This window comes from Monomorium pharaonis, chromosome 9, assembly GCF_013373865.1.
Source record: "Monomorium pharaonis isolate MP-MQ-018 chromosome 9, ASM1337386v2, whole genome shotgun sequence".
NCBI lineage: Eukaryota > Metazoa > Arthropoda > Insecta > Hymenoptera > Formicidae > Monomorium > Monomorium pharaonis.
Genome location: NC_050475.1, coordinates 14,136,365 through 14,160,407, shown reverse-complemented (window position 1 = coordinate 14,160,407; position 24,043 = coordinate 14,136,365). Strand labels below are relative to the sequence as shown.

The 24,043-nt window shown below is 35.7% G+C and overlaps 1 protein-coding gene across 6 annotated transcripts in view; it reads left to right on the top strand.

Annotated features, from left to right (window-relative positions):
* The window catches only part of LOC105830797 (glutamate receptor-interacting protein 1), a 136,043-nt gene that overhangs the window by 99,562 nt on the left and 12,438 nt on the right, over nucleotides 1-24,043 (top strand). For 5 of the 6 annotated variants that reach the window (XM_012670384.3, XM_028193285.2, XM_028193283.2 and 2 more), the window contains one exon: nucleotides 10,097-10,321. In XM_012670384.3, coding sequence (XP_012525838.1) covers nucleotides 10,097-10,321 — 225 coding nt within the window. Of the gene's footprint in view, nucleotides 1-10,096; nucleotides 10,322-22,775; nucleotides 23,629-24,043 lie in introns of those variants that run through there. The other variant, XM_036291788.1, reaches the window with a different exon arrangement.

Here is a 24,043-nt window from a genome sequence, read left to right as displayed (position 1 = left end):
CGTGGCGTCGTCGCCGTTCCCACGTCTCGCCGCACCGCGCCTAAGCTCGCGTCGATGGCTGCTACGCACACTCGCGATTACATGACGAGATTATGAATTATTAATAAAAATAGGACAAATTTAAATCGTAATAAACTTTTGTAAATAAGAAAGTCGAAAGAGAGAAAGCGATGGAAACGTATGGAACCTGCAAATAATATAATATTTGCCGTATCAAATTCTCTCATCGTTTTTTATGGAATATTAAAATAACGAAGATTTATCACGATTGAATCTTTATACATTCTCCTTTCGTAACCATCTTATTAGAAAATTACGAAATGCACGAAATACTATCCTTAATATGCACTCTTTGTAAAATAACACGATAGAAAAATATTCACGTTTGATGTAACGACTTCAGGATAAATTATTCGATGCAACTTCTACGGTAATTATAAGTAATTAGAGATTAATGTTATGTCAAGTATCGTTAGTATGGTTAACTAGAAATGATTTTCTCTTGTATATGATAGAGAACTTCGAATTTCTTCTATCGTTAATACATTAAAAGTCACTGAAAATCTATCGTAATTAATAATGCAATTAAAGGTAGAAGAAACTCTGAATTCTTTTATTCATTATTGAATTTTTTATTTACTCTTGATTCGTATGTAAAATTGAACTTTGTACTTTTATACTTTGTAATTTAGCAGGAATATCTTTCCCTTTAAAGTATTTACAGAAACACGATAAACGTCATTTTCAACAACAGTTCCAATCAATATTATTAGAGTTTCATTAAATGTCATAAAATTTTTTTAACAAGATTGCTATTTTTTAACATTTTTAACATTAAACACGATACGACACTCAGAAAGAAAGTATCGTGCTGATTATTTATCGCAGTTTTAGTGATAATTTTTGATAATTTTTTTTTCGATCGTGTGTAACACTAAAAATATAAAGAAATGATAATTGTTAAAATTTTATTCAAATTACACATAATGAAAGTAGAATAGTACAAACTAAAGATGTTGTTAAACGTGGTAATATTTGTATTTGTGTACTACGTAGTGTTTGAGAGGGAAAGAGGGGGAGAGAGAGAGATAGAGAGAGAGAGAGGGGGAGAGAGAGGTGTCATATTAAAATGCGCGAAATACTTATCCATAGTATGTTACACTCTTTGTAATAACACAGAAAAATATTCCCTCTTGATGTAACGATTTTACGATAGCTTAGGCGCGATGCTATGATAATTATGCTTAAAAATTAATGTTCAATATCATGTATTGTTAACACAACGAAGGATTTTCTTTTATAACCATAGAAAACTTACAGTTTCTTCTACCTTTAATTGCATTATTAATTACGACAGATTTTCAGTGACTTATAATGTATTAACGATAGAAGAAATTTGAAGTTCTCTATCACATACAAGAGAAAATCATTTCTAGTTAACCATACTAACGATACTTGACATAACATTGATCTCTAATTACCTATAATTACCGTAGAAGTTGCATCGAATAATTTATCCTGAAGTCGTTAGATCAAACGTGAATATTTTTCTATCGTGTTATTTTACAAAGAGTGCATATTAGGGATAGTATTTCGTGCATTTCGTAATTTTCTAATAAAATGGTTACAAAAGGAGAATGTATAAAGAATCAATCGTGATAAATCTTCGTTAATTTAATATTCTATAAAAAACGAGAGAATTTGATGCGGCAAATATTATATTATTTGCAGGTTCCATACGTTTCCATCGCTTTCTCTCTTTCGACTTTCTTATTTACAAAAGTTTATTACGATTTAAATTTGTCCTATTTTTATTAATAATTTATAATCTCGTCATGTAATCGCGAGTGTGCGTAGCAGCCATCGACGCGAGCTTAGGCGCGGTGCGGCGAGACGTGGGAACGGCGACGACGCCACGCTTCTCCTTCTTTCCCCCGCCGCCGCCGGCAGCCAATGCTTGAAACAGTAGGCCGTGCTATGGCTCGAGCGGCTCGAGCCCTTCCTTCGGCGCGCAAGGCGCGCTCTCATTCGCATAATTTAAAAAATTTATATCTCGATTATTAGCAGACCAAACCCACAACAATATTGAACTTTTATGTTCATCTCGATCCCATCTACCTTTTTATGAACAGTGACCAGTATGCTCTGGGACTCCCTGTATATTTTTCCAAGTTCATTAAGTACGCACCAATTAAATTTTCAATCTTGGAACAAAATTATACGATGCATAAGACTAATAACATAGACACACAAAAAAAGAAAAATGGTCTGTCCCTGGGACCCCATTAGTCAATCTCTTTGTATTTTAAAATGAACGAAGTATTTTTAAGTCGACAAAACAGGCAGATTTTATTAAATATTATATTTACGACGTTTCAGCCCTTGCTTTGGCCCTTTTCAAGAAATACACTATCACATATAAATTTGTGACTCGTGTCAGCGGATCATAATTACGACTATAAATAACCGAAAGAAGAGAAGTGGAGTATTAAAAACTGTTTTACAATTGATATAATAAAAGAACTTAAAAACTTACGTGATATTACATAAATTAATCGTGTCATATAAAGATAATAGAAATTAATGATATATAATTTATAAGAAATATATTAGTACAAGAATATTAAGGATGACAATGTACGTCTCAACTGGCACTCAGTAATCGTCAGACTGATCGAAAACAAAAAGAACATTTGTCAGTATAAGTAAAGGCAAACATTCATGTATATTTAATGACTCTATTGTAAATTGAGTTTAAACTGTCTGTATCTTTTTGTAAATTTATAGTATTGGCCGTCTTTTTTACGAGGAACATTTCTGCGATTTCTCTTTTTCGTGTGTGTTTTTCATTATGTAGTATGATAGGTGTAAACCAATTAAAATCGTGATTATTTGAACATCGAGCATGTAAGCTTACAACTTGACAACTTTCGTATCTTTATCAACTTTTGTTACTTAATTTAGAATCAACTTTCGTTATTCAAATTAGTAATTAGGAGTGAGTCCGTTTTACTCAGCCTGCTGTGTCCGTTTATTACTGTGAGCATTTCAGATGCGCACAGTAATAAACGGACACAGCAGGCTGAATAAAACAGACACAGTAACAAACGGACACAGTGCGAAACGGACACAGACCAAATGCGCACAGACCAAACGGACACAGTAACAAACGGACACAGTAATAAACGGACACAGTAACAAACGGACACGGTAACAAACGGACACAGTAATAAATGGACACAGTAACAAACGGACACGGTAACAAACGGACACAGTAATAAATGGACACAGTAACAAACGGACACAATAACAAACGGACACAGACCAAATGCGCACAATGCAAAACGGACACAGTCGCAAATCCATGTGGTGCAGAAAATGCTTTGCACACACACACACACACACACACACACGGGATGGTGTAAGGGGGACTTCGCCCTCCTTCCGCACTCACCCCGTCGATAGGTGTGCCCTGAGAAATCGCAACCTATGTGGTAAGTTCGTGCGTATTTGGTCCGTGCGCATTTGGTCTGTGTCCGTTTATTACTGTGTCCGTTTGTTACTGTATCCGTTTGTTACTGTGTCCGTTTATTACTGTGTCCGTTTGTTACTGTGTCCGTTTCTTACTGTGTCCGTTTGGTCTGTGCGCATTTGGTCTGTGTCCGTTTGTTACTGTGTCCGTTTATTACTGTGTCTGTTTGTTACTGTGTCCGTTTGTTACTGTGTCCGTTTGTTACTGTGTCAGTTTGATCTGTGCGCATTTGGTCTGTGCGCATTTGGTCTGTGCGCATTTGGTCTGTGCGCATTTGGTCTGTGTGCATTTGGTCTGTGCGCATTTGGTCTGTGCCCGTTTTGCAATGTCCGTTTGTTACTGTGTCCGTTTTACTCAGCCTGCTGTGTCCGTTTATTACTATGCACATCTGAGACGCTCTCAAAATTAGCGATATTAATTATCACATAAAGAGTTCACGCCCTAAAATCACTAAAATTAAACAACAATTACTCAAGTGTTTACCTAACAATATAGTTCGCAACTTTTTCGACTTAAATAGAAATAGAATCAGTAAATACAACCATGTAATGTATTTAAAATCAATTAAAAAATTTAAATTCTTATTAAATAACCACAACACATATCGTAACTTTTTAAATAATGACAGAAAGAATTGGTTGGTTAATATTAGTATTAAACAAATTCCGGATTCTATACTGGATTTTATAAATTCGGAAGAAAAATTCAGTCTGCCGATAAATCATTTCAACAAAAAAAATCGTATAAATTATGTGTTGGAAACGATAAAAAACGTTGAAAATAATTTATATAAATTTCCCACCGACTCTTTCAATGAACAATATTGAAACTGTGTTTGATGATTCTCTCTATTCGTTTCTCAATAAAAAAAAACATATCGTACATCGATAGATATTTACTAAACAAGTTTAAGAATTGTAAAGAATTCTTAAGAGATAGCGATGATCTTGTCACTAAAAGGGATAAAAGATAGGTCACAGTTGTGATGGATAAAAAAGACTACCTGAATAAAATGAAATTATTACTTGACGACGACACTACGTACTGAAAATTAAATGAAGATCTACTAAACCAATTTACAGTTAAAATAAACAGTTTAATTAAATCCTGGGTTGATAACGAGATCATTGATGCACAGATTTACAACTTTCTAAATTGTACTAATAGTAACCTCCTCCACTGTTATGGACTCCCGAAGATCCACAAGACAGGTTTCCTCCTCAGAATTATTGTATCTGCGGTGGGTAGCTCTATATACAATCCAGCTCGTTATTTACATGACATTTTGCATGAAAAAATTAAAAAACCGAAATTTCATATCCGCGACAGCTAGTCCCTTGCAAAAATTATAAAAAATATGCCGATCGATCCTAGTGAAGAACTTGTCACTGGACGTAGAGTTTCTTTACAAATATCCCAAAAGATCTGGTGTTTAAAGCTACAGGAAAACGGTAGACGAATATTTCTGAGTATGTTAAGTTTAATCTCTCCCAGTTCTTATATGGAATTGACCTCGTCTTGAGCAGCACAAGTTTTAATTTTGACGGTTTGTTTTATGAGCAGATTTACAGCAGTCCTATAGGGTCACCATTGCCCCCAATCTTAGCAAATATAATATTAGACGCCCTTGAAACGGAATGCCTAGATAAGCTAAACTTCAATTTGTCAATGTATAATACCAACGGAATCGAGTTATTGGCATTTTTAACAACTACCACCCTAGACTCAAATTTACGTGTGAAAGAGAATGTTTTGGTTCGATTAATTTTTTAAATATAACGATTATTAAAAAAAATAACAAATTAATTGCAAATTGGTTCCGAAAACCAACTTCCTCCTGTTGTACCCCTCGTTGGGAGTACGTTTGGGATCGCTGCCAGAGATCTCGCGAGGAAGATATTTAGTCACTCACACCGTTTCTTCGTTTTGAACACTTTATTATATTATGCGTTTACAGTGCGAATAGATCGCGACCCCGCAAGGCAGTGTCGCGTCTATGAGTTCGCTGTCCACGACCCCGCAAGACAGAGTGTCGTGTGTTATCTTGGTTTGTCTACTTCGAATTGACCCGTCCTTCACTTTCTTACGGCGGTTTATATATCCGATAATTCGGTAGTTGGATCGAAAGAAGGGGAGAATTGCGTGAGGGCGCAAATCGGTCAGTGTTCCAAAATCTTGCTTAGACAGCAAGTGCTGTCTAAGGAGCATTGCGCTAATTGTCGAGCGGATTGCGCGGAATCTCGCGCAATGCACTCGATGCTGACTGCTGCAGCTGACCGACTTACATCATCGTGCTACTGACACCTTTTTTATCGTTATGAGTGTGTCACTCATAACACTCCAGACGTTACATTAATGTTTATTTAAGTCACCCTTTAAAATATAAAACTAACACTATCATTAGTTTAGTTGACCAGGCGATCTTGTTATCGGATCATAGATTTTATGAAGCTAACATAAAAACTGTCAAGAATATTCTATTGAACAAATGCTTCCCTTCTAACTTAATAAAACATCATGTTAATAATAGACAAAAATTTTTAAAACACCACAAAAAGTACATAACACTATTAGTGGTATTATATACATTTGACTTTAAGAAAAGTATATTACCATATTGTAAGGGTAGTAGTGGGAATGTCAGTTACTTTTTGAACAAGTTCGGTTTAAACACAGTTTATATGGTCCCTAAAAAATTTGAGGCATTAATTAGACGAGGCAAAAAGAGAATTAACCACCTTGAAAAGACTAACATAGTGTACCACATCAATTATAAAGATTGTTCCGCTTCTTACATCGGGCAAACTAAGTGCCATTTAAGAAAGCGCATTAATGAACATAAAAACAATATTAAAAAACACGAAAGTTGCTAATCTGTTGTAAGCTTACATCAATGCTCAAATAATCACGATTTTAATTGGTCTACACCCATCATACTACACAATAAGAAACACACGAAAAAGAGAAATCGCAGAAATATTCCTCATAAAAAATACGGCCAATACTATAAATTTACAAAAGGATACAGACAGTTTAAACCCAATTTACAATAGAGTCATTAAATATACATGAATGTTCGCCTTTACTTGTACTGACAAATGTTCTTTTTGTTTTCGGTCAGTCTAACGATTACTGAGTACCAGTTAAGACGTACATTCTTAATATTCTTGTACTAATATATTTTTAAAAATCATATGTCATTAATTTCTGTAATCTTTATATAACACGATTAGTTTATGTATTATCACGTAAGTTTTTAAGTTCTTTTATTATATCAATTGTAAAACAGATTTAAATACTTTACTTCTCTTTTTTTGGTTATTTATAGTCATAATTATGATTTGCTGACACGAGTCACAAATTTATACGTGATTGTACATTACTTGAAAAGGGCCCAAAACAGGGGCCGAAATGTCATAAATAGAATATTTAACCCTTTGAGATCACACTGGGTGGTTACCATCCATCGCTTAAATTTAACACATTACATCTTTCCGATTTAAGAAAAAATGATACTAGTAACGCTATTTAATTGTAATTCAAGGTTTCATCTATGCTTTTGTACTATTCTGTAACTGAAAGTCGCGTTGGTTTGTTTTTGACAGTCGTCCAAAAACAAGATAGGGTGGTAGCCATCCCTGTGTGACCTCGGGAGCGTCCCAGATGCGCACAGTAATAAACGGACACAGCAGGCTGAGTGAAACGGACACAGTAACAAACGGACACAGACCAAACGGACACAGTAATAAACGGACACAGTAACAAACGGACACAGACCAAATGCGCACAGAGCGAAACGGACACAGTGCAAAACGGACACAGTGCGAAACGGACACAGTGCGAAACGGACACAGTAACAAACGGACACAGACCAAATGTGCACAGAGCGAAACGGACGCAGACCAAATGTGCACGGACCAAATGCACACGGACCAAATGCGCACACTGCACATGCGCACATTGCACGTGCGCACGGACCAAATGCAATCCATGTACATTGCAAGCAGAGTAAAGTCTACATAGGTCAGCGACTTGGACAGGATGGGTGCAGGAGGGGGGCTGAACGCCCCCCTTGCACCCCCCCCCGTGTGTGTGTGTGTGTGTGTGTGTGTGTGTGTGTGTGTGTGTGTGTGTGTGTGTGTGTGTGTGTGTGTGTGTGCGTGCAAAGCATTCACTGCATCACATGGATTTGCGACTTTCCGTGTATGCATTTGGTCCGTGCGCATGTGCAGTGAGCGCATTTGGTCTGTGTCCGTTTCGCACTGTGTCCGTTTCGCTCTGTGTCCGTTTGTTACTGTGTCCGTTTCGCACTGTGTCCGTTTATTACTGTGTCCATTTGGTCTGTGTCCGTTTGTTACTGTGTTCGTTTCACTCAGCTTGCTGTGTCCGTTTATTACTGTGCGCATCTGGGACTCACTCGTGACCTCCGTGTAAGTTTCTTGTGTTTTTTAGTAGTTTGAATTTTTGTGTTTTTTGTGGTCTAAGAAGTGTAAAAGTATGATATAATACAGATTCTTATGCCTAGAATTTTTTTAAAATCTTTATGTTAATTTATTCTTCGAAAATATGCAGCATAATGGCCTATAATTTACGACAGCAACCGATGTAAGATACAATTTTTACAAAATAATGGACGTAATGATTTCAACAATGTTAATTCGGATGTCGAGGAAAATCATATTCAAAGAATCATATTCAAACGATTCAGAGCAATCTGTGGACGAGATGGGCAGTAATCTTAAAAATGTAACGTTAGATTAACGCATTCTAACATTGCGTGCACGCGGTAGACCGCAATCTATTTTGCGAGGAAAAAATGGTTTTGCGTGACATACAAAAAAGTGACACTCAAGTAAATACTATCGTAACATGACTTTTCTATGAAAATACCTGTATTTTAGTTATACTAAAATACTCGATGTTTAGTATGCAAAATAAATACTCTTTTTGAAAAAATAGTCAGACATATTTTTTTCCTTGAAGTACAAGACTTGAACAATAAAAGTCTAAATTTTTAGTTAAAAATATTGAAAATTAAAAAAGTTATGATTTATTTTGTAAAAACTTTTTTTTCTAATGTTGGAAAATTAAAAAATTTTTTTAGGTATTAACGGTTTTAGATTTTTGCTTAAATAATATCAGAATATATTTTCCAAACATTCAAGTTTATCCATGAATTTTTTTGTTAGCATATCTTTGATAATTACATAAATACAGCATTTAAAAGATGATGATGAGTGGTAACCACCCAGTGTGACCTCGACGTTAGAAAAAAGAAGTGTGACCTCGAAGGGTTAATAAAATCTGCCAGTTGTGTCGACTTAAAAACGTCTCGTTTATTTCAAATCATTACTGGCGACTTTCAAAATTATTACCCTTGACATTGTCTATGTATTTTGATATGCTGAACACGAATCCGGTGTCAGAATTGTTTCAACACCCACCTTTTTTTAAAAAAATGGTTTAAAAAACCGTGAAAATCGTAATAATTTTGCTACACGCGGAAAATGGTGGGTGATGAGACAATTCTGATACCGGATTTCTTTTTAGTAGTTGAAAATACATAAAAATATCATAGTTTGGTCCGTAATACAGATTCATTTTTTTTAGTGTGACAGTGCAACACAGTCACCCACAAAAAATGGTTTTTGTATCAAGGACCAGACTATGATATCTTTATGTATTTTGACACCCTAAACACAAGTCCAGTGTCGAAATTGCCCCATCACTCCCCATTTTCTGCGTGCAAAGCAATCAATTTAATAATAATGATGCTAACAAACAGTGATGAAAACAAACATCCGTTGTTTTTTTCCTAATTTTAATCGACACGCAATTTAATAAACTTGGAATGTAATATAAAATCTTGAAATATAAAATTACACAAAAAATATTATCACGAAAATCTAATTACAATTGAAAAAGGCTTGTCTTTTACCTTTTAAAAAAAACTAAAGATTGCAAGAACTTGTAACAATTAATACTGTATAGGGATTATCTTTTCTTTAGAAATTTTTCTTTTGTTAAATTATATAGTTACTTAAAGTAAAATTTTTATACTGAAAATAAATAAAGATATATATATATATATATATATTAGTACAAATTCTGAAATTGGAACAATAATGTTAATAAAAGACAAAAAGAGCCAATTTGGATGTCAGTCAAGTTTGAATTTGTTATTATTTGTTCAATAATCCGCAATGGTTCAAAAGTACAAAGTTTCACAAAATGAAGTGCTTAGAATCTGAACACTTTGCAAAATTTTATTTAGATACAATACTACAACAAACAATGTAAATATAAATTCGTAAAAAAATTTTGTAAAAGCATTAAAATTTTTTTTAATATAAAAAGAATGAAAAATAAAAGTACAACTATTTTTAAAAAATATCTTGACTACTTTTAATAAATTTTTAATGCAAAAATAATTTATTTAAATCTTATATCAAATATATGTTTATGATAATAAAGAACAAGTCTGTGGAAATCCAAAGATTAAGTAATTTTATGTAAAAGAATTATTCTAATTTTGATGCAAAGTATATATAACATATCTTCCAGAGATTATTGCAGAGAGCCCAATGTAGGAAGCGATACAGTTCAGGCGCAATTTTTGAACGGTGCGTTACGCTCAACCAGAGAGAGTCTTCCTAGTGTGGACAGCGCAGTAGATTCCTGGGGTGAATTGGGAGATAACAGCGGTATCATGCCGGAAATATTAAAACTTTGGGACACCGCCTCTACAGACAGTGGACAATTAGATTTATCAGTACCATCTTATCCGGGGTATGAATTAATTATTTATATTCATAATTATTTTTTAACAACACTTAGTAAACATCACCTAACAATATTATAATTTCATTAATATTATAATTTTATTTTCAATAATATAAATAATCCCTTTCCTCTTGATAATATAAATGTAATATAATATACATAATATACATAATTAGTTACATTGTTGAGTGTGAAGTTATAACATTAAAGTATGTTACTGTTATTTATATTGCACGTAATATTGCAATAATATTACAGTAACATTATATTGCAATATATAGTAAATTACAATTAGAGAAATTATTAACAAGTAAACTCACTCAAATATTACACTCCAATTTTAATAAGCTTTGATTATGTTGTCATTTAAGTAAAAAAAGAGACATGTATTCTTTTATATGTACCCATACATCCATTAAAACCGTCAAACACTCTTTTGAAAAAAATTAGTTTGTTCCTAGATCAATATCGTCGAAACATTAAAAGATATAGATAAAAAAGGTTTCTTGCGCGCCCGGAAGATAGGATTCAGGTAAATACATCAGCAATCCGTTTATTACGCAAAGGACATATTTTGCTCCAGATACAGTGCGACATAAAAGAGAGGGGCAACGCCGCATAGAGTGACAAAACATAAGTTATATACGAAATGTAGATGCAAAACTAATCCAGATAATATAGGGTCAAACCAAAAACGATACATCGATTAATTACTTAATAGATTTTAAGTGTGTGGCGATTAATATCGACAATAATTAATTAGAATGAGTGTACATTTTTGTTTTTTTCCAAGTTTTCTTGATCTTCTTCGTGTTTCTAGTAATGTGTACATACGTGCTTCGTGTGTATACGTTGTCATACTTAATTAAGGAAAAGCGAAGAAACTGCATTTTAAAAAATTTGTGATTAATGAGTTATATTAATTTGATTTATATTAATTATGATTAACGAGTGTTATATTAATATTAAATTTCAATCTAATAAAAAGAATGTATTCTACAAAATTTTAATTAAAGGACCCCTCCACCAACCAATTTATTTGCCACGGAAAAGAGTAAGCAAGTGATTGGTGGAGAGTTGATTGTAACAAAGAGAGAGAGAGAGAGTACTGTTGAAAGATTAGTCATACGATGGTTTATGAAGAACCTAAATATTATCTGTCATAGATAGTAGTCATGAAAACGATTGTTTCAGATAATTATCTGACCATTCCAATCCCCATATAGTATGTTTTTCTCTTCAATAACTATAGTAGAGGAGAAGATGGTAATATGGCCACCCATTTATATTTTATTTAATAACTTTGTTAATAATCAATGTTTTGAGTTGAAATTTTACGGTTATGTTCATAAAAGTGTTGCTCGTTAGATTTTCAATTCAAAGTTATAAAATATTTATTATATTATATATTATTTATAAAAATGTAACAATATTACATAATGGGCCGAAGAGAAATAGGGAAGATAATATGGCCACCACAAAAATAAATGTAAAAAAATTGGTTTTATTTAAAAAGGTCACAGTATTTTGTTAAAAACATATATATTTATATAAAATAAGTTGTTATATTGAAACAGGTGATTTTTATTCACATTTAATGGAAGTTAAATAAAAATAACTTTAATCTAAAGAATCTTATTCATATAAAGGATTTAATAAAATTAATAGTCTTAAATTAAGCCTTTAATCGATTTATCAACAAATTTTGTGGATATGAAGATGTCGAAAGTGACCATATTACTAGCACACTTAGGTGGCTATATTAACAACATCCTATATCATCGTTTACTTTTGTATAACTCAAAATATGTACAGCCGAATAAAGAGTTAAATAATGAGAAAGTGTACATATATTTAGGTGATAATGCGATTAAGTTTAAAAAGTATGAGTCAGTATGTGTAATGAAATTTTGAACGTACCTTAAAAAATTTTTGAAACTCTTAAAAGTAAAAATGCCTTATAACAAATGTTGACTGTTGTGTTTTGTCATATTAGTATCACTTTATAACAGTAGATTACTAAACAAATGATATCATAAATAATTACTAGAATTCATCAGCTACGGAGATAATAACGGAGATAATATGGGTAGCCATATTATCCGCACTGGCCATATGGGAGCGTCCCAGATGCGCACAGTAATAAACGGACACAGCAGGCTGAGTGAAACGGACACAGTAACAAACGGACACAGACCAAACAGACACAGTAATAAACGGACACAGTAACAAACGGACACAGACCAAACAGACACAGTAATAAACGGACACAGTAACAAACGGACACAGACCAAATGCGCACAGAGCGAAACGGACACAGTAACAAACGGACACAGACCAAATGCGCACAGAGCGAAACGGACACAGACCAAATGCGCACGGACCAAATGCACACGGACTAAATGCGCACATTGCACATGCGCCCACTGCACGTGCGCACGGACCAAATGCAATCCATGTACATTGCAAGCAGAGTAAAGTCCACATAGGTTAGCGACTTGGACGGGGTGGGTGCGGGAGGGGGGCCGAAGGCCCCCCTTGCACCCCCCCCCGTGTGTGTGTGTGTGTGTGTGTGTGTGTGTGTGTGTGTGTGCGTGCGTGCAAAGCATTCACTGCATCACATCATGGGTTTGCGACTTTCTGTGTATGCATTTGGTCCGTGCGCATGTGCAGTGTGCGCATTTGGTCTGTGTCCGTTTCGCACTGTGTCCGTTTCGCTCTGTGCGCATTTGGTCTGTGTCCGTTTGTTACTGTGTCCGTTTATTACTGTGTCCGTTTGGTCTGTGTCCGTTTGTTACTGTGCGCATCTGGGACTCACTCGGCCATATTACCACCTTCTCCTTTACTAATTAAATAGCAGCAGCAGGGTCAAAAAAATGATTCATTATTTGATCTCTGTATTCAAAGCCTACCGCGAAAATAATGTATGTGCTCATTTCTGTGTCTATGTGTATAGGTGTACATGGATTTATAATCGTAAATAGAGGTTTATAAGTATTCTCAACTTCACCAATCTTGTGAATTCTTTAGTGTTATGACGACCGGTCGTCATAATCTGAACGAGAAAAAGAGAGATAAGGTTATGGGAAAAATATCCATCGGGCGTCATAATCATTGTTAAATGTGTGCGTGCGTGCGTGCGTGCGTGCAATTCCGATTGCCCACGTCAATAATGACCACGATCCTGATCGACCACAATGCGAATTGGTCACGTCAATATTGGCCACGTGAATATTGGCCACGTCAATAATGGCTACGCCTAATATTGCCTAGGTCAATAATAACCACGTCAATATTGGCCACGCGTCAATATTGTCCATGTCAATATAGGAGTGTTTCAATAACATACGGTACAATTGGACACATTGCAATTGCACACCGTACTATTGGACATATAAAGCTACACATCATTCAATTGGACACGTTGCATTTGCGCACAGTTGCTTTTGGACACAACATATTTTTGTAACATTTTTAACACACACGCACACACACATGTAAAATTTGTTATTAACTTTATTAACTAAACATTTGTAACATTGAACACAGTGCATTTGCGCACAGTTCTTTTGCGCACAGTTCGTTTGCACACAGTTCTTTTGCGCACAGTTTTTTTGCGCACAGTCAAGCGGATCGCATCTAGATATTCATAAATTATGACTGTTGGTACATCTAAGAATGGGATGGGTGTGGAAGGGAGGTCGGAGGCCACCCCTTGCACTTCTCCCCAGTGTGTGTGTGTGTGTGTGTGTGTGCGCGCGCGCGCGCGCGCGAAGCATTCTCTGCACCACATGGGTTTGCAACTCTCCACGCAAAACGAGATGCTCTTAACAATACGTATACAGACATTTGAAATTTACATCTTTTTTCTGCCAGATGTTAATAGTTATACTAAGGGAATTTTTAGCCAAACAGTAGAATGTCACATAAATTTCATTTTTCTTTTGTTTATTTGTTTTATGACAATTGCTTCGGTCGTAAATTCTTTTGTTTATTGTTTTCTTCTAACAATTGACCCTGTCATAAATTTCAAAATATTTTGTTTATTGTTTTTTTGTAAACAATGCACTTTGTTATAAATTTTAAATTTTTTTTATTATTTTTTTTTAACAAATACCCTACCATTAATTTCAATATTTTTTTGTTTATTATTTCTGTTTAATAATTGACTTTGTCATAAATTTCAAAATTCTGTGGTTTATTATTTTATTGTAACAATTGGCCTTATCATAAATTTCAAAATTCTTTTGTTCATTTGTTTTATTAGAACAATTGATTAGAACAATTGATTCTGTCATAAATTTTAAGTCAAAAATATTTCCTTTGTTTATTGTTTTTTTTTAAACAAACAAGAAACTTGTCTCAACATGTTTTCAAAAGTCCTTTGTGCTTAGGATTTGCCGCCGCCCAGGTTCGTAGAGAGAACAAACTGTAATTGGGGTGGAGATACATAATGTAATTTTTATATGATATTCATAATTAGATTATCTATACATATATGTCCTAATTTAAATTATAAATAATTAAATGGAAAAAATTACATTATGTATATTCCACCTTAATTACAGTTTGCTCTCTCTTTCTCTCTCGCTACACTCATCGTATAAGCAGCGCCGTTATCTCAGCTGTCAGCGAGCGCCGATATCAGGCTGCTAGATTTTATAAACATTAAAAATATTTTTTTTAAATAAAAGAAATATAACATTCGGATATTATAGTCTACGTTTAATATTATCCTCCGAAAAATTTCTTGGCTATAATTGGACGTGTCCCAACATGTTAAAGTTCAGTAGAACATTCTCTTAGACGCATTTAAAAAAAAAAAATCACGTGACCAATAGCATGGATATATATTGAGTAGCCTTTAGAGCATTCCTTAGACTTTTCAAATCAATTTGCCCGAAAGCGTGTGTGCATGCGTGTGTGTGTCAGTGTGTGATAAATTTTTTCAAGTGCGATTTAAGAACAAAGGGCGTAGCGGAGTAAGCAGGTGAAATCTGCCCCCACACTAATCGAGCTCAAATTGATATCATTAGTTGGCACTCTTGAGATGTAAAACTTCCTCAAATATTAGTTACAAAATTGCATTTTTGGGGGAATTAGGGAGGAGATAAGAAAAATAAAGAAAGTGGTTTTTTTCGAAAATGATTGGACCGATTTTAATAAAAAAAGTATATGTTGTAAACTTCGTTTAGACAAGTTTAAAAAAATTTTAAGTAATTTTTGTGGTTAAAAAAACCCGATAAAAAATTTTTTGAATTTTTTATGAATTTTTTTGGAAGTGATAGTTCTGAGATACCACTTTTATATTTTCACAAAAACATCTCTAGATTTTCTTCTTTAACACACATTTTTTTCAAATCAATCGGAGTGGTGGAATATGGTTAAAAATAATAGTTCACACCGCGCCGCCGTCGCAATGGAAAATTTCGATCGAGTGAGACACGAACTTTTAAAACAGCAGACGGAGTCGCTACATTGGGTGAATTGTTTGAGTACAACAATGCAAGAAATGCATTGAACAACTTAAAGGGACACTAAACTGCTCTGTTTTATTACTAATTTTTCGGACACAGAAAACTTTTTATTGATTGCATAGAATTGAAAATCCTTCTCCAAAATTAAAGTACAGATAGTAACGCGGTGCGCTGCGATCAATTTTATAAGAAAAACGAAAGAATGTTAGAAAATTATAGTTTTGTTATCGACTTCTGTAGTCGACTCGTGAAAACATTTGCTGCGTATAAAAGTTTCAGACTTTGTACGTATAAAATAAGCATGAGGCGCACTTGGCATTTCAGCAAAAAACAATACTGTGCTTTTAGAATAAGCCTAGGAACTTTAGAAAAAATGTTTTCCGTGTTTAAAGGGATTCTGTTTTATCGACAGAATTGTACAATTTGTTCCAATGTACAACTTTTTATTGCATTTACAGAATTAAAAATCTTCCATAATTAATTCTGAAAAAGGGTTTCTAAATTTATAAAAGAAATACATACAAAATTTTGTTAAAGACGTGCCCAAATGACTCTACATTATCGACCTCGATCAAGTTTGACGAGCAGTTTAGCATTCCCTTAAGGAACGCAATCGTGCCAAGCGTGTTCGGCTTGCCGTTGGACAAAGACAATCTTTGTTGGCGAGAATCGCTCGACTCGCGGATGAAAAAACGCGACTGCAAAGACGTTTTATGCACGTCGGTGGCAATTACGCGAGCACTAGTGACGATAGTAATAACGCGAGATTTGAGTAACGTAAAATAGATATTGCATTCGAGAGCAGTATCTTAACCGGTGCAATGATTAACGTGCGTCACATCGAATTTCGTCAATGGGAAGATGTTTTGAATTCTGACGTGAACGCGATCTCTGCAGATTCGCCCACGGGTTACATTCTCGAGATCGATCTCGAGTATCCACAACACCGCAACGCGCACGCTGATCTACCCTTCTGCCCAACGCACGACAAACCGCCCGATGGGCGGAAGGAGAAACTACTTGCAACTATTTATGATAAAAACCGTTACATTATCCATTACCGTAACCTGCAGCAGTGCATGCGCCACGGTCTTCGCCTAACACAGATACACCGTATATTACAATTTGCTCAATCCGCATGGCTCCGCAAGTACGTAGAAATAAACACATGATTTTGAATCTTTGCAAAGAACAACTTTGAAAAAAATTTATACAAACTCATGAATAACGCAGTACTTGGTAAAACAATGGAAAATGTACGCAATCACGTTGACGTAAAGTTTTTGATGAGATGGAAAAGACGATACAGCGCGGAGACAATGATCGCGAGACTAAATTTTCACAGTAGAAGCGTATTTTTAGAAAATCTAATCGCCATCGATACTGCGTAATCTCGAGGTGAAATTCAACAAGCTAATCTATGTAGGAATGTGTTTATTGGACATTTCAAAAATTTGTTTGTATGAATTTCACCACGAGTACATGCTACCGCTGTATCGCGACAAATATGGCGTAATGTATACCGACACCGACAGTCTCGTACCATGTCGAGTGCGAGAATATTTATGAAAACATGAAACGTGATATTGCTAGGTACGATACTAGCAATTATCCGATTGGTAATGCGTACGGTATGTCTCTCAAAAATAAAAAAGTGCCGCGTCTAATGAAGAATGAGAACAATAATGATAATGACCGAATTCATTGGAATCAGGACAAAAATATAATCAATGAGGGTGGACGGAAAGAAGGACACCAAAAAGGCTAAAGGTGTCAAAAGCAGGGTCGTCATGCGAACTATAACGTTCGACGATTACACGCGCTGTCTCCGCGAAAAGATCGAACTAATACGTAGCCAGTCGTGCATAAGATCCAACTTGCATAAAGTATACACAATATCCGAAAGGAAAATCGTCTTGAGTCTGTACAACAACAAACGATATATTGTACCAGATTCGACCGAGACGTTACCGTGGGACATTAGCAAATATCTTTGTAATATATACTATTAAATATGTATTTTGTATTAGGTGTACAACTCTGCTTCCGCCGTTTTTTTTTTTCGAAATTCGAAACTTTATTGTAGAAAACTGGTTATACATTTACGATTCAAAGTATTGTCCGTCGCTGGCCACTACTTTCTCCCATCTTTCTGGCAGCATACGAATCCCGCATCGAAAAAACTGTCATCTTTTGAAACGATCCACGAATCGATCTAATTTTTCACTTCTTCATAAAAAACGGAAGCTGGTCAGCCAGGCCATGTATCATTGATCGAAATAAGTGATAGTCAGAGGGAGCAATGTCCAGAGAATGCGGCGAGTGGGATATGACTTCCCATTTCAATGTTTCCAAGTATGTCTTGACGGGTTTTGCGATATGGGGTCGAGCATTGTCATGCTGCAAAATCACTTTGTCGTATCTATCGTTGTATTGCGGCCGTTTGTCTTTCAATGCTCGGCTCAAACGCATCAATTGCTTTCGATACCAATCGCCTGTGATTGTTTCAGTCGGTTTTAGTAACTCATAATACACTACGCCGAGCTGGTCCCACCAAATACATAGCATGACCTTGGAGCTGTAAATATTCGGTTTGGCCGTTGACATAGAAGCATAGCCGGGAAATCCTTATGATTTTCTGCGCTTGGGATTATTGTAATGAGCTCATTTTTCGTCAGTCACAATACGATGCATAAACCCCTTCCGTCTTTGCAAACAGCTGTTCACAAGCAAACAAACGCCGTTCAACATTTCTCGGCTTCAACTCGTACGGCACCCAATTTCCTCGCTTCTAAATCATTCCCATGACTTTTAGGCGTTTTGAATCACTCCCAATGATCCTGCCAATTCTTCTTGCGTTTGACACGAGTCTTGATCAAGTAATGCCTCCAATTCTGCATCTTCGAAAACCTTCTCTTTTCCACCGCCATGCCGGTCTTCGACGTCAAAATCATTGTTCTTGAAGCGTTGAAACCACTCTCGACACGTTCTTTCACTAATAGCGGCTTCGCCACACGTATTTGAGAGCATTCGATAAGCCTCAGCCGCAGATTTCTTCATATTGAAGCCAAAAATTGAAACAAGTGTTTCAATTGTAAATAACAACTTAAAACAGTACTTAAGATGATCTTAAATATAAGATCTGACTATAAATACCGGCCATAATTCGGAAAAAGACCTTATTTTAAATAATTACAGATTATTAGAGTTGAAAATAATTGAAGGTGATAATTGAGATAAAAATAAAGAGACTAACTTTTTCATAATAGGGCCTAAACACAATGCCAGGCAACAGGCAATAGGAACAGAAATAATGAAAGAGAGAAAGGATCTTCTTCTCTCTTTTTCTTTTTCTTTATTTCCTGTTCCTATTGCCTGGTGCCTGGCATTGTGTGATGGCCTTAACAGCTGTTGACATAAAGCGTCGTTCTAAACGTTAAAAAATGGCCGCATCTGCGCAGAACCGTACCGAAATTCGTCTTGAGTATGAGCACATCTTGTATTCTTCTACCATGAGTGAGTATGTAGTGATAGCCTTTGTTGAAACGCGAATACGGATGCATCTTGATGATATCAGTCTGCCACAGGTCGTCGTATCCACGAACTATTTCATATAATTATGCAAATAGTTATTGCAGTTTATGTTTTATATTTTTTCTTTTGATATATGATTATTATATATTTCGTTATATTTGCAGTTTTAAATATTAAAAAATATTTTGCTTCATATTAATTTATATTCGTATTTGTAACAATGAAAATGTACGTAGGCACATACGTATATATATGCTACTTTTGTTATATATATGCATTTATGCTTTATATCGTGTAATACGTTGCGTATTATATAATTAAGATTAATCTATTTTTATGTCTTAATATAAAAATATACGCAGAAGCGGCAGTTATTGAGTGTGACGCGACTAAAGAAATAACGCAACACTACTTCTAGCGCGGCACCTATAGCGCGAGATTACTATCTCGTTTTGCTAATAATTGAGAATGATGGAACCCATATGTTATTATATATGGGTGGATTCGGCTTTTAAGGCTCTTTAATTTTTGTCCTTACAAAATTTTTAAAATGTTGAAAAAAAGGGGTGGGGGTGAGATAAATTAAAAAATTTGAAATTTTAAAAAAATATAAATATACTATTGTAAAGAGTATAAAATACCATAAAACTTTCGTATAGAACATTTTTTCATAAACCTTATATTTTCAAAGATATTCGCAAAAAACGAAAAAATGCGTTATTTTCGAGGGGTGGTTTCAACCCCTAAACGTTGAGATACGCAGATAAAAAAAAATATGGGTCTAATATTTTCTTATGTTCTACAACATATCCGAAGCTCATTAAAATCGGTGAGGGACAGTTCTGTCCGTTCCCTTGTTAATCGACAATTACATAACTGACAAATATACTTAACCGACACGGTCATTTGACCGACAGTCCACTTGACGAAACAAAATCTATTATTGGGGAGTGGTGCACTTGCACACGGTCCAAATGGACACGGTGCTTTTGGACACGATATCTTGCGCACGGTTCAAAAGACCACAATGCATTTGCACATTGTGCATTTAAACACAAAAGAAATTTTATTAAAAATGTACACCAGTTATATGCACACGTAAAATTTGACCACCAATATTTGCACACGAAAAAATGCCCATCGTTCACTTGGACACGTAAAAGTTACACACCATTCATTTGCACACCGCTCACTTGCTCATCACTCATTTGCACACCAAGAAATGTGCACCGATCATTTGCACACGGAAAAATGCGCACTGATTATTTGCACATGGAAAGATGCGCATCGATCATTTGCACACGGAAAGATGCGCACTGATCATTTGCACACGGAAAGATGCGCACTGATCATTTGCACACGGAAAGATGCACACTGATCATTTGCACACGGAAAGATGCACATTGATCATTTGCATACGGAAAGATGCACACCGATCATATGCACACCGTTCAATTGCATACCGTTCAATTGCACACCGTTCACTCAGATAGCCAAATAAAGGCAACATGTTGTTATTTTGCTGTCACTTATTTCTTATTAATTTTATCAAACTAAAGCCAAGGTGTTTCCTCAAACTGTCTGTTGTTCTGACATCATGTAAAATTCTACATTAGAATTCAACAAACTGACGGCAAGTTGTCAACATGCATGCACAATTGCTGTCAATGTGACAAGTTTATTATTCCTCAATGCATGCACTTATAATTTTATAAACTCATAAAGGTTATTTGCTCTCCTGATGTCAACTTCGTTCCACGTTAAATTACAATGACAGAAAATTGTGGGCAAATTCACAACATACATGCAGTGCATTAATTTTCCTGATATGCTTAATCTCGCTTAGCTATCCGAGCAATTGCACACCATTTAAGTCGCAAACCCATGTGGTGCAGTGAATGCTTTACACACACACACACACACACACACACACACACACGGGTGCAAGGGGCTTTCGGCCCCCCTCCCGCACCCATCCCGTCCAAGTCGCTAACCCATATACACATCGCAAACGCAGCCATAATGTATGAATATTTTATATGCGTTTGATTGAACGTTGTGCAATTGAACGGTATGTAATTGAACGGTGTGCAACTGAGCGGTGTGCAAATAAACGATGTCCAAAAGCACCGTGTCCAAATGAATGGTGTGCAAATGATCGGTGTGCATCTTTTAATGTGCAAATGATCAGGGCGCATCTTTCCGTGTGCAAATGATCAGTGTGCATCTTTTTGTGTGCAAATGATCAGTGCGCATCTTTTTGTGTGCAAATAATCAGTGCGCATCTTTCCGTGTGCAAATGATCGGTGCGCATCTTTCCATGTGCAAATGAATGATGTGCAACTTTTACGAGTCCAAGTGAACGGTGGGCATTTTTTCGTGTGCAAATAACCGGTGGTCAAATTTTACGTGTGCATATAACTGGTGTACATTTTTAATAAAATTTCTTTTTTGTCCAAATGCACAGTGTGCAAATGCACCGTGGCCATTTAAACCGTGCGCAAGATATCGTGTCCAAATGCACCGTGTCCGTTTGAACCGTGTGGAAGTGCACCGCTCCCGTTGTCGATTACACGGACGATTGCTTAATTTTTGAGGAGAAGAAATCACCGTCAGATTGCACGTACGACTGCGACAATAACGTTTGTGTAGACGCAGCGTGAGATGCTCGTATTGAACCGGCACATAAAAGGTAACACAACATTTACGAAATCAACATTTAGTAGTAAATTTCAATCACCAAAAAAAGAAGGTTGCATCGAGAAAAAGAAACTTACTGCGTCGAACGTTGCATTTCTATAATCTTGTACGCGGTACAATAATGACGGACATCTTAAACGTCGAGAATGAGCCGATCTTTGACAATCGCATCATCAAGATCGAGACTCACACGTACAATCCATTCGCCAATACAACGTTTGATTACAGCGATGAGATAAGAATACCTATACAACATTAAGATTTATACATTACCGTCTTAAAGTTTTTTATACATCGAGGAAAAATTTACTGTAAAAAAACCAGTTGCGGGGTCTGATGTGACAGTGGAAAATAATTGCATCGCGTTCATGTTTGATGAGATTCGATATGAACTTGACGGTGTGGAGATTGATCGCAACAAAAACGATGGAATAATCAGCACGCTCAAGAATTATATAACCATGTCATCCAACAGAACCAGAATAACGCTGGTTGGAATCCGTGGCATCCGAATAAATACTTTAATTTTTGTAAACCGCTTAACATGTTATTGGGATTTTGCAAAGATTACAGACGCGTGATGATTAATGCTTGTCGTGAGTTGATTTTGATACGCGTGCACAACGACAATAATTGTCTAGTTGACGATCCAGCGCGGAAACCGGAAATTGAATTATTCAAAGTACAATAGCGAATGCCACATGTGTTGTTGAATGAAAGAAATAAACTATCAATGCTGCGTGTTTTAGAAAACGGGCGATATCTCAGCATGGCTTTTCGCTCGGTGGGACCTGTGTGAGTTTCCGTTATTGCAACGCACAACCAAACATTCGTGGGTTATCAAGCTACTCACCGCTACTCAGCTCGAGAAGCCGCATTACGTCGTCTTCGCTCTGCAGGCTGGTCGGAAGAAACGTCATGCTTGAGGATACGAGCCGATTTGACTATTGTAATTGACAAATGTATCTAAACTCGGAATGTTATCCGTATGACGATATGAATCTGGATTTCGAAAAAAACAAATGGTCAATTCTGTACACGCGTTTCTGTAAGGACCATTATGGATACAATAATCTTAAGCCGAATCAATCTGTCATGACTTTTCGACGACAAAAAGGTCCGTTTGTGATTATTGATCGACCAGTGTTGTAAATGATCTTGATCAAATGATCTAGATCATTAATCTAGATCAACTTCTATTGATCTAGTAAAGATCTTTTTTTTACGATAATTTTTGATCTGATTTAGATTTTTTAGATTATATGATCTTGATCTATACAAAAAGTAGATCTTTTTATTACTTGACTCGAATGACTTTAGAGGGTCTCTATCTATACTGTAACCTCTACCCTAGGTCTGTTTTCCTTTTAGAAGACACAAGCGACACTTTTGACACAAATCGACACACGTCGCTTTACATTTAGAATTTTATTCAAACTCAATCGACACTCTTCGACTCTGCTTGGGAGGAGAGTTAGAGTGTGTTTTTTGACTAGGACGTCAGGTTAGCATGCGCACAAGCGTAAACACGTATATGTTGGTATCATTCGTTATGTGCGGTGCGATATGCTTTATGCGAACAATCTCGATAAAGAAAAATAAGTATATTATTTCAAGTGTTATATAAGCGTTTAATTTTCACTTTATATCGTATAAAAATATATTAATATAATGGAGAGAAATATAATAAAAGTTATAATAATTATAGAAATAATAAAAATTAGTAAAAATACATTAATATATGGTAATACATTGTGACGTGATAGCAACAGGCTGCTGCCCGTCACAAGGGCCTTATCGGCCATTACGCGTTAACATCACGCGGGTCCTGCGTCCTCCCGCTCGGGAACGGACGCGAAAGCGTGATCTCGTGTTTTTGTGTGTGTGACGTCCCGTGTGTTGTCCGTTTATTAATCGTTAAGATTTTTGCGAGCGCTGCATCGCGAGCGTGGCGGAGATCGGTGGCCCTGAAGATTTATTTTGTAAGTTCTGGCGTCTCGTCTCGACGGAAGGACCT